Genomic DNA, 12,966 nt, shown 5'->3' on the forward strand with positions numbered 1-12,966 from the left:
GTAGTGTGTGTGTAGGGCTAATGTAAAACAAATATTATTACAAATATAACATACATAACCAGTCCCAGGGGTTACAATGCAGGTTACAAAATCAGTAAGTGTCATATAAAAAACACAGTGAGACTGTGAGGTTTAAGGGCTTTAAAGTTGCTGAATGTGTGTTTCCAAGAAAGATTTAAGTTCCTTGTTAAAGATAAAAAAAGTAGGGCTTTGCATCCTGAAATGTTCATTTATGTAAGAACAATTTTGCTAGAAAATAAACAAATTTATCAAAAAAGTACTGGTCCTTTACATCTTTATCAAAGTTGTGCAAACCAAATAAAACATCTGTATATAATAAAGAAAAACTTTGTTACAAAAATGTGCGTAAAAATACAGAAATCCTTCCAGAACAGATTTTTATAAGAGCATTCCCAGATAAGAAATAGATTCGTCTTCAGCACTACAAATATATATTTTTAAGTAAAGCTTTACAGGATAACAAAGTCATTTTTCGGACACATCCTTGACCTTATTGGTTATTAAATATTTAGACGACAAAGTCCATGGAGTATTGACAAATTGGCCATTCCAGTAGGATAAAAAAACGTTTTGGTAGCAGCCAACCTGCTCGGCAAAGTGACGTCGCCGTCGCCTCAACCAATGCCGCTCCTTTCTCGTGCCTACGCTTATTCTTACGCGCATGCGCATTGTCATGTCAATAACAGCAGCTGTGCGGGCTTATTTTGTTTCGCGCAGGTTTATCAAATAGACGGAGAAGCGGCAGAAAACCGCAGAAAACATTAATACATTAGTTGCGTTCGCGAAATAGAGATTTATAGAAGCTTCGAGCGTCGGTGAAATGAATGAAATATGAGCCATGATTCACAGCTAGCACACAGACATCGAGTTTGAGATAAGTTACTACAGCCGAGCTCATCTTTAAATATCGTCATCTCGGCTTATATCTCCTGAATAATGGAAATAAACTGATGGATTTGAGCAGGGATGTGTTTATGTGCTTTTAGTAGAGGTGGTATAATGTGTTCAGTGTAGCATGACACTGCAGATTCTTCATCTCAATAACAAGAAAACCAAGTCATACACACGAGATCTACTGGCCTGAGATTCACAGAAATGCTAACAGAAAGCAGGTGAGTCAACAAACATGTTTAATTATTCCTTCATCAATACAATAAACATTTATCGCTTAGGAGCAACAAAATAATTTTATCGTAAGTTACGTTCAATTAATTTGTAAGCTTTAATCGGTCTACCCATCATGTAGATAAATGTACAATAGTAAAGACAACATCAGGAAAAATAACATCTGCTGTGATCTGTGTTAACTGTTACGATGTTGCTTTATGTAGTAAATGTCTGATCATTGTTTTTCATATAATCTAATGGTTTACTACAGAAAGCGTCAGCGTGCTGAAGGTGATGATGAAGATATTCAGATGCCTCAGGCCAAGAGACTGTCTTCTGCTTTCAAGAGCTCTGAAACAGCCCGAGAGTCATGGGAGTCAGAGGTAAGAGTCACTTCATATTCAGTCATCATCAGTGGTTCAGTCACTATTATCTGTATGGTTTGTTTAATGAGCAAGACATACCAATCATTTCAAAGAAATAAATCGAATTGTTTACAACTATTGCCATTACATTTGTTATAGTCATCATCGGCACATACCCACTGTTACTTAAAAATATCAAAGGGCTCCTTCTAAAGTGAAAGTGATATGTAAAATTTTGGGAATTTTCAAGGCTGGAAACTATAATTTCCCAACATTTCCAAATAATTTCCATAAATTCCTATTTAGTTTTTCAATTTGAAATATTTCCAAAATTCCCAGATTAAGTTCCCATGGAAAGTTTCTGGAAATTAACCAGAAACTTTCCACCCCTTTGCAACCCTAATGGTTGGTAACCTATAGTCAGAATGTAATTTAATTTCATCCACCCACTAGTAAACACACACACGCATTCCCGGAGCAGTGGTCATTCATTCTTTCTGGGGAGCAACCAGGGCAAAGATGTTTTGATCAAGGGCATTAAGTCAAGTCATATCACATTTATTTGTATAAAAATATGATTACTCTAGGATTTAAAAAAAAAGAAAAACACAAAAAGGGGTACATTTTTAAATATATAGTAAATATATTAGAATATGTAGCGGCGTCCAATTGTCCACTTTGGGGGCTAGTAGCGGGAGAATGTGACTCATTAGCAATCTGAACCTTATCAAGAATAAAGGGGGTCGCACACCGGACGTCCAGCGCCGTTCTAAAAAAACAGATCACATTGTTTTCTATGAGTGTACGCGCACAGGTGCCGCCTGGTGTCTGTGACTCAGAACAATGCTCAAATTCCTGTCGCTCCATCCACATAGTTTAACATTAAATAACATCATAGTTGTCCCAATTTGTTAGTGATTAACATTGACTGCCAACGATACTTAGCATGTTGAAGTAGACGCTATCTGACTAAGCTTGCGCTATTTAATGTGCACTTCCGGTGTACGATATCTCCGAGTTGTCCTGTCCGGTGTGCGACCCCCTTAAGACTGTTAACGTCCTTTTATTACATTTATTAAATGAAGCACATGCAGACATAACACATCGATGCAATATGGTCAACCAGGGACGTGCCACAACAGGCCTGATGCCCCCCCCATTTTTCCATTTTAGTTTTCTAATCACTACTAGGGCTGGGTATCGATTCAGATGTCCCAGATCGATTCCATTTCGATTCACAAGCTATCAAATCGATTCCATTTCGATTCTCGATTAACGTTTCGATTCCATTTTAAGCACTGAATGAAAGAATGACAGGCTCGCCTCTTGCTCCTTGGTAACATCACGCAAGGCAAAAAAGAGGGTGACATCTAGTGAAGAAGACTAGTAATTTGATTAACGTTAATCTTACGTTCAATGTTTGCAGAAAAAAAAATTGATTCTGCTTTTTGAGAATCGATTCTGAATCGACCTTGTATAAAAAAACGATTAATCGAAAAAACTATTTTTTTGCCCAGCCCTAATCACCACATGAACAAACTGTATGATAACCAACAAGACTTGATTCAGTAATATTTTAGTTTGCTGAATGAACAAGACATTACATTTTTACAGTACTTAGAACATTTATTTTTATTATGCTTTATTACCTCAAGTTAAATTAAATAAATTAAATCTTAAATATGCCATTTAAGTTTTTATTTCACAAAATCCAAGCCGAAGAACAGACATTTAATCTGGAAAGGCAAGTTATTCAACTAAACAATAGCAGACAGAACAGCAGTCTACATAGATGTCTGTACGTTAAAGTAGTGTTGTAGTCAAGACCACCTAAACCGAGACCAAGTCATGACCAAGACCAAGATAGGCCGAGACAAGACCATTGCAAGTCACTGCATTAAAACACTTATGCTAAAATGTGGAATATGCATATGATTAGACACTTCTTGTCTGTGCGTGCGTGTGTGCGTGCGTGCGTGTGTGCGTGCGTGTGTGCGTGCGTGTGTGCGTGCGTGCGTGTGTGCGTGCGTGTGTGCGTGCGTGTGTGTGCCATCAGAGAAGTTGATAAAATAATCAAAGGCATTGCAGATATGTGGGAATTTATCTTTGTCTATAAGCAAATAAAAGTGAACAAACACTAAAGAGCTGAAATAAACTTATCCATTTATTCTGAACTGTCTTTCCATGGCTTGCCATCCACTTAACACAATGCAAGGGTTTTTAGTAATAGAATTAGAAAAATTATCATTGAGAGAAACTTAAACAATGCTTAAACAATGCCGACATCATATGCCGAACCTGAATAAACTGCATAAAATTAGTGATAAAAAATAAATTTGTCAGTTGTGGTCTTGACCGGTCTTGAAGTAAAATTCAGAGTCCTCATTGTCTGAGACCGAGACGAGACCGAGTAAAAATGTGGTCGATTCAGTTATTTAAATGATAAACCATAGCATACAGAACTTACTTGGAAGGTTGAATAGTCTAAATTAACCAAACAAGCCAACTAGCATGAAGTTCGCATACTCATTCCACATCACTGAATCTATTGAATTACATAAATACAGGAGCAGCATATGGCGGACTCTCACGGCTGTAGACGGTAATGTTGTCTTTTGCCTCATAAATGTCAAAATTAATTCATACTGACTTACAAGGCGCACCTGACTGTAAGACGCAGCACCAGCCAAGATATAAAAAAACCACGGCTTATAGACCGAAAAACACGGTATACAGTTATATATTTATTTAGCCTTTCACCTCAAATTGCATGTAGCCTATAACCAAATTATCATCTGAAAGTGTATGCTTTGCTTTTTCAATGGGTTGTCTCCATTCATTTTTAGCACTAACAATCGCAGGGATATTCAAACAGTTTATCACTATAGATTTTGTGTTTTAGTTTGTGCTCACCTTTCTTTGAAAAGAAGTCTGTCACAAATCGTTTCCCCTCGTTTTGTTTTATTTCCTTTCTTTTTTTGGTGGCCTGATTTAACTTTCTTTGAAAAAGACATTTCAACCGCACCGCAGAAGTTTATGCTCCACCTGATGCTCAACTAACATAAACATGCATTTGGCGCATTAGCAAAGGGGTGGGACCGTGAGACTTTTTACTTATACAAAATGTAGTCAGTCAAACAGTTATTCAGCCAATACACTAACTTTACATTTCATCTGACATTCATTATGAAATTTAATTAGGCAATGAAAATATCCAGATAAAATAAAACATATTCCAGACTTTTCAAGGGCCCAGTACTGGTTGTACCCCCAGTCCGACGCCCTTTTGGTCAACAGAAAATTGGCCGTCGCGCTGCTTACCCCTTAACAAACGAACAAACAATTGACCCACAAGAAATAATAAAGAAAAGAGATGTAATCAATAGTGAATAGTTATAATCTAATAAAATGGTATTTATTTTTGATTGATGTAGTCAATTGATATGATAACTAAAAGTGTTGTGTTTTACCTGATCTTGTGTTGCTCTGCAGTCTTCCAGTAGTGAGAGCAGTTGGATGAGCAGTCCAGAGCACACCGCCGGGACCAGCAGCGCTTGTGGAGTGGATGTTATTGGGCCACACAGTGGTTATGGCCCCTGCAGTCCCTTCAGTGCCTCTAAACCGCTTGGCCCCGTGGGTCTGCTCTCCTACCAACACATCAACCGTGTCCTGAGAGAAGCCCACTTCCACAGCTTAGAGAGCAGAGCTCAATCCAAACACGTCAGGTGACTTTCAGGGACACTTAAATTCATTCCGCCCCTCAGAAGACAGGGTCAAATCTCCATCTTCATCCTCAAAACCGCTCCTACTGTCTACGTCTCTCTCCTAGAGCTCACGTTATGCTAACAAGTCTTTGGATGGAAAATATGCCCTGCTGATACTAAAAACTCATTGACTAAGTAGAGCACTAATGTGTTTATTGTAAGCAATAACGGTAAATTGACTGATGCAAACATTTGTGACATTGGCACTGTGTATATTCGGAATAATGCACAGTTTGTTGGGAATTTACGCTCGGGATATTATATTTATTTGATTTTGTTTTGCTTCGTGCAGAGCACGTGACATTTCAGCTGACAATGCACATTTGGGTGGAGGCATAAACGTGACTTAAACCAAACATGGTGAAATACCACAGTGCACCTCTGCTTATTACAAATGCATCACTCAGCCAGTCTGTACAAACCCTGTGTGCTCATGGTTGATAATGAGCATATGTGGCTATTATCCCTACAATCTTTTAGGATCTTTTTACTCTCATCCATTAATAAAGCTGGTCAGTTTCATGCCCCTGTGACCTTGTGGAGGTTGTTTCCTTCTTGTGTCTTATTCCAATACCAATTGCATCTTAAGGACTCTTGATTATTTTACTATACTTTTGTATTGAAAGGTGTACATTATGTTTTACATTCATCTACATTTCTAAATAAAGATGGACATTCTTAAACAAATGTTTGTGTTTTGTTGAATATGCATGATGAGATGAGGTAAAACGGCAGATAGAGAGCTGTGCACAGCTGTAGGGTCCCACAGGTTAAAACCCCAATTGTGAAACCCATCTATAGTGATTACATATAAAAGATACAGAGGTGGCAGATTGTGGACATTGTAGCTGAAGGTGAGTCAGTATGCTAGGGTTGCAAAATTCTGGGACTTTTCATAGCTGGAAACTTTCCATGGGAATAAACTGGGGGGGAAATGTAGTTAAAAATCTTGCTGCATAATTTTGTTTAAAACAACAAGATTTAATGCAATTTCAGTTGAATTTCTACCCTGCACATTCCTCACGTTTCATTTATAAAGCACTATTAAAACAACAGAGCATTGACCAAAGTACTGTACAGTAATAAGCTACTTCATAAAAGAAGATAGGTGAAATATGATCCCGTTTCTGAGTTCTCGTCAGAACCTAGCGGCAGCATTTTGAACTGATTGCAGTTGATTTAATGCTTTTTGACAAACACCTACTGTACATACAAGGAGTTGCAATAGTCAAGTCTTGTAAACACAAATGCATGTAACAGCTTCTCACATAAGAGATGACCTGTGATGAAAAGTGCATTGTGCATCATAACAGACGACACATATTAATGCACCACAGCCCAGCTCAAACCCTCTCTCACTGCAGTCACATGATAACATGAGTAACATACAACATAAAGTCTGTTGTGGCCTCTAAGCTGTTGACTTTATTAATGTACATGTCCTTCACTGAAATCAATTATTTCCCTGCAAAATTAATTGGAGTCAAACCCTTAATGATGTAAAGAATGATTAACACATATCTAATTTTTCATCTCGTGATGAATATATATTTCTGTACCAGTAGATGGCAGCAAACTTCTTAATTCTTCAACATGCAAATGAAACTCTTGTTACAGCTGTGATTGCTTTTATCGATACACAGATGAATGCATTCAGACAGGTCTAATCCTGCAACAATAAAACTTTTGCTTTCTTCTGATTGAAGTTTGGCTCACACCAGTATGATATGAAAAGATGAGCTGTCATTATATTCTTGTGTCTGGTGTACATGTGGATTTCTTTTTACCATCCATCATGCTAACTGAATGGATATCTTTTCTAATTAGGTCATTTATATGCTAGTTTACTTCTCAAAGTTAAAACATAAACTTGATATAGTTATACACTTAGGCCTGGTTTCACAGATTAGGTCTTAACTTGACTTTACTGGTGTGCATCTTAAAGAGCACCTGCTGGCGGGACAGTGACATTTAGCAGGATATAAAAGTTTTGAGGAAATGAATCAATTACTCTCCCTACATCATTTATTTTATAAAACCTTTCCAACGATATATAGTTTGTAGTGATAGATTAAAATTTACATCAACAATATTAAAACTTCCGTTAAATCATGTTTTAAGCAGTACGTAAGCAAACTCCAGGCTAATATTAACTTGTTTTGTCTCTATGTCTTTGTCTCCTTTCACCCATGACCGACAGACCTAAATCTTATTTAGCCTGATGCTCAACCTTGTACAATCCACCAAATGATGACCACAGCCTGGTGATGGGAATTTGTTGTAATCACAGATCTTACTCTTATCTGACTAAAATGTTCAACGTCACTGCCACAAAACAAAGAACATTGGATGGAGTATTTACAATGATCCAGTAAACAAAATAATATGGACTTTTTGGCTAGCTTCTACAAACATTGACACAATCCTATTGACTTGTATTATTATGTATTATTAACATCTCATTAATTTGTATTCTATGCCGTCTCTCTTGTTTGTGCTGAAATGTATACCTTTGAATTGAATGTCATATATTTACCCTGTTAACAATGTGTCAGTAATCAGTAGTTATTATCATTTGCATGTTTTGATGTGGCATATATGTCATGATTTTAATGATTTCATGTAATTGATGTCTATTTAGAATGATTATCTTTGCCAAATTGTATTGTTCATTTATTTAATATTGAAGCAGTTATTTAGAATCCATATCTCATTTGACTAGTGATTTGTTATATTTGCATAATAATTCATATATTTATTTTGATGTATTTTTTTACTTAATGTGATTTAAAGGGAGGGTGCATGATTTTTTAAAACACTTTGGAAAAGGGAGTCCAAAGTACCAAAGCCAAGTTCCAAAACACACTTGTAGCCAATCAGCAGTAAGGGGCTTGTCTACTAACTGATATCGTTGCCCTGGGTTGCGTATGTGTGGTAGAGGTCTTCACGGGTCCACTTAGATTTGAAAACCCGAGACCCGATCGGGTTTAAAAGTTTCACATGTGCCTCGGACACAGGTCGGGTACAATAATAGCGGCATCGGGTCTCGGGTAATTTAAAATGAATGTGTTTGTGCTGAACGGACCCGAGAAGAGCCGAGCTCTCGCACGTGTCTGCGTCAATGTCCTTTTCAAACCTCTCAGCTGTTTGCCAAGAGCGCTTGCGACATTGTGTGGCTGGCAGCAGGTTAATTTTCGTTGAGACAGACGTGTCAGTCAATTTTAAATGTACATTTTAGCGGTTACCTTTGTGTCGTGGTCAGATAACAAATTAAAACAAATGCCACCGGAGTTTCTTTCTGTCTGACTGCTGCTTGTGGGTCTGCAGAATGCACACACGTCAGTGCCATCCAGTCGGGTTAAAAAACAATTGCCACTAGTTCGGGTTGGACTCAGATCTAAATTTCTCGGGTTTCTCTCTGGTCGGGTCTTTCTTAAAAAAAATATATTTATGCACATTCGGGTGTAAAGTGATTCGGGTCTGGTACATTTCTTTGGACCCCAGAGGACCTCTAATGTGTGGGGCGGGTCTATCAACAGAAGGTCCAGATTCTATTGAGGTAGGGGTGTGTTTGTTTAGGTGATTTCAAATATCAACAATTGCTTTCAGTGATCATGCACCCTGCCTTTAATACCAATATTTATTACTGTGTGACACCTCATGTAATGAAAAAGTGAAACTTAAAGTCTTTCGGATGTCTTGCAGTTCTGTTTTTAAACTGTTAAATCTTATAAAGTGCTAAAATAAAAAAGTGCATAAATAAAGGTTCTTTATATAGCACCACTGTGGTTCTATGTAACACTTTTTAAGGCAAGGTTCTATATAGAAGCGTCTGAAAATTAAATGGTTTTATATAGCACCAAAAAGGGTTCTGCTGAAAATAATACGAATAAGAACCATTTTTCTTAAGAGTGTATATAATTCAATGTTCACAAAGTCTTTTATAAAAATGTTGAATGCTCTTTGTTTACAGAATGGTGTACACTTGTCTCTGACTAAACTGCTTGTTAAGTCATAACGTAAGGATCCTGTTTCCAGGACCAAGTCTCCAGTCATTTTAATAGAGGATATTATATAAACAGCTATTTATGAGCACTATTTATTCATCACACATTTAAGTGAAAAGTTTATAAACTCACAGTATACACAGCAGTCTCCAAGCTCACAGAAACACAAACGATAATATATTAATAATTGTAAAAAATGTCCATGAGTCCATGTCTGGTCACCTTGGATTTTGTTATAGAGATAAATATTGGAATTGGGAGGTTTTGGTAGTTTTACATTATGACACACACAAGTGTATATTAGCATTTCTCTTTGTTGTTATTTCCCTATGGAATCTGTGAGTGGTTGGAACTGGAAGTGGTGCATGACGTCAGACTTAACAAGCAGACAGTACTGTAAGTAGAAAACATGATGTATTGTATAGACAGACTGTAGCATAAACTAAATACCATTGGCTATTTGATGAAAGATGTCCTGTTTTTTTTTTAATAAGACAAATGTCAATACAGGATCATTAACTGACTTCAATGTGTACTATGTTTTCCATCTGTTTTTTGTTTTGGGGGGGTGTATTTAAGGATTTAATGTAAACAGACCCTTTATTTCTGTTTCATTGTAGGTGTATGGATTTAGATTTGGAAACCCCTGTAATGTCACAGAGTGACTCTCAGTGTGAGTTGGATGTTCAGTAGGCTATTGGCTAGTTTGGGCTTGGTGCGATGCTGGCACAGTAAGAGTCCAACAGCTTAAGCCAACATGAACATCTGCTCCATCATTGGTGAAAAGCTCTCAGTGGCCTCCTCCAGCCCAACACTACAGTTAATGACTGACCACTCCTGTCATTAAACTCTTATTAGCTCAGTAAGACTCAATACAGGGAGGAGAGGTAAACCCATTAGAAAGCACGGGGGAGACAGGTGCAGATGCTGTAGACTGTTAGATGGACACATTAATGGCTTCATGCTTTGATCAGAATACACTCTTAAAGTCGAAATGAAATTGAAATGAAAAACTAATTGTTTGGGGAATATTGTGTGTTTTTTTTTTACTATTTTAATGTGCCCTCATAATCTTTAATCAAAAACGCGAATCTACTCAGGGGAGGGCCTCCAAACGATCTCTGTTTTCTTCCGATCATATGGTATGGCAGGTGGGCGGGGTCCGGGAAAATATCGCAGCGGTTCACGATCCAACTTTAAACAATCCAATCACTTATCGATGGATGAAATAAAGTCCCGCCCTACTTTTTTTCCCATTTCATTTCACTTGGATATTACCACAGAGAAAATAAGACAATCACTACTTCTGTTTCATTGCGACTTTAATAAATAAAGCTGCTTCACAATGCCATAGAAGAACCTTTTACGTCTAAATAGTTCTTTAAAGCACCTTTAACATCTGAAGAACATTTCTATTTCACAAAGGTGCAGTGTGTAATTTTTAGAAGAATCTCTTGACAGAAATTCAATATAATCTACATAACTGTATTATCAGTGGTGTATAAAGACTGAACTGTTATATGTTTATTACCTTAGAATGAGTCGTTTTTATTTACATACACCGCTGGTCCCCTTACATGGAAGTTGCCATTCTGTGCTTCCATGTTTTTACAGAAGCCCTAAACCTGAAGCAGGTGAGCTGAGGCAAATTGGAGCTAAACTCAAACCTTGCCCAGCCTTGCCCTAAACGGAAAAACTCCTCTACAGAGTGTTTAGTCACTACTGTATTTTGTCTTAGACAACAACATGTTTGTTCTGTGGTGGCTACCGCAGCTTCTCTATGCGTTTCGGTGAACCGTTGGTTGCAATCTCACTGCTAGATGCTGCTAAAATCTACACACTGCACCTTTAAAGGAATATTTCATTTTCTTAAAAGAAAAATCCAGATAATTTACTCACCACCATGTCATCCAAAATGTTGATGTCTTTCTTTGTTCAGTCGAGAAGATTTTTTTTTTTTTTTTTTTTGAGGAAAACATTGCAGGATTTTTCTCATTTTAATGGACTTTAACACCAACAATTAACACTTAACTCAACACGTAAAAGTTTTTTTCAACGGAGTTTCAAAGGACTATAAACAATCCCAAACGAGGCATAAGGGTCTTATTTAGCAAAACGATTGTCATTTTTGACAAGAAAAATAACAAATATACACTTTTAAAGCACAACTTCTCGTCTAGATCCGGTCGTGATGCGCAAGCGTGACCCCACGCAATACGTCAAGAGGTTGTTACCAACCGGCGCGGGCTACTGATGCCCCTCCGGGCGTTCCACCTCGAGGAGGTCCCCAAAGCACCCTATGACCAAACACACGAAACAGGTAAGTTAAAGTTAAAACAAACTATTTAAATTATCTAAAACTATGGTGGGAAAGCTAAAATAATTCTTCTTCTGCCTTTGAGCTGAGTCTTGCAGGAGGGGAGAGGGCCAAGTGCCGGGGACAAGGCACGGCTGTGAGGCGGGAGGAGACAGGGGGACTTTTGGCCTCTTGAACCCGTGGCGCCCTCCTCTTCTCCTGGAGGCAGAATAAAACAACAATTAGTGGATGCACGGATACAAGGCAACTACCTGCTCAGGAGCAACAAGACGTTGGGTACGTATAGCTTTGAGCTTGGTTCTAGTGTGGCTCTGCGGTTCACTGGGCGTGCTGCTCGGAATCAACAGACGACTCGGGTACGTATAGCTCTTAGCTTGGTTCTAGGGTGGCTCTGCAGTTCACTGGGCGTGCTGCTCTGAATCAGCAGACGATTCGGGTACATATAGCTTTTAGCTTGGTACTAGTGTGGCTCTTCACTATGATCTCTTCCACAGCACGTTGATACTACTCACAATCTCCTTCGTTGCTTGGACACGCTGGCGGGGGTTAGAAAGGTAAGTCCACGATGGTAATCACACCACAGCAGCTCCTCGGCACACCTCACAGCGACTGGCTCGACCTAGGGTACGGGCGACAGGAGACACGGCACAGCACTGCAAATACTTCAGGTGCACACACGTCAATAATTCACACTCACCCACGGCAATCCACACTTCTTAGTGACAGATAAGGCCCATACCTCCACACTGGGTCAAGTACTTCACTGGGGGGGGGGACGTTGCACGGATGTCACGGATCCCCACACAATGGCCTGCGTGTCCTATACTCTTCTGGCTCGCCCACCGGCTTCGTCCTACTTGGTGGGGCCACTATACAGCAACACACTCCACACAAAGGGTTTACTGTCCGTTACTCCAATGCCTCAGTGAATGTAAACAACTACTTGTACTCACGGTCTGATACCATGTATCTCTCTTCCTCTGTGTTCGTTCGTCCTCTTCTCGCGGGTCCCCAAGCCGCTTGACTACAGGAAATCTCCACTCAGAATAGTGCTTCGCTGTAGCCTTTAATGCACATGTACAAACACAGGTAAGAATGCACTCCTTAAATATAATTCATCCTCCTCCAAACCTGTTTCAATGACTCGGTTCTCTGTTCGCTTTACTCCACAGATCTTCTCATCGAGTCCTTATCCTTTGCTTCGCCACATTAACCCACCGCTTTGCCACGACACCCGCTCTAACATCCACAAGAAAAGGGAACAACAATGAACGATGAACGTGACGATTCCCACACTTCCCGAACAACGACGACTCCCTCCTTTCATCCTTCATGGCCCGCACTCTTTCCGCTCGCTCCAAGCGTTTGCCGGATCAACGGGGCTT

At 38.9% G+C, this 12,966-nt stretch overlaps 1 protein-coding gene and 1 long non-coding RNA gene across 2 annotated transcripts in view; one reads left to right on the plus strand and one right to left on the minus strand.

Annotated features, from left to right (window-relative positions):
* Positions 1 to 12,966, minus strand: part of LOC141350953 (uncharacterized) — a 271,024-nt gene that overhangs the window by 239,547 nt on the left and 18,511 nt on the right. The window lies entirely within an intron of this gene.
* Positions 675 to 5,944, plus strand: LOC129427301 (uncharacterized). Its single transcript, XM_055183683.2, has 3 exons — positions 675 to 1,133; positions 1,400 to 1,511; positions 4,986 to 5,944. Exons 1-3 carry the CDS (start codon positions 1,117 to 1,119, stop codon positions 5,220 to 5,222), a joined length of 366 nt encoding a protein of 121 aa, XP_055039658.1. The 5' UTR covers positions 675 to 1,116; the 3' UTR covers positions 5,223 to 5,944.

The sequence above is a fragment of the Misgurnus anguillicaudatus genome, chromosome 19 (assembly GCF_027580225.2).
Source record: "Misgurnus anguillicaudatus chromosome 19, ASM2758022v2, whole genome shotgun sequence".
Classification (NCBI taxonomy): Eukaryota; Metazoa; Chordata; class Actinopteri; order Cypriniformes; family Cobitidae; genus Misgurnus; species Misgurnus anguillicaudatus.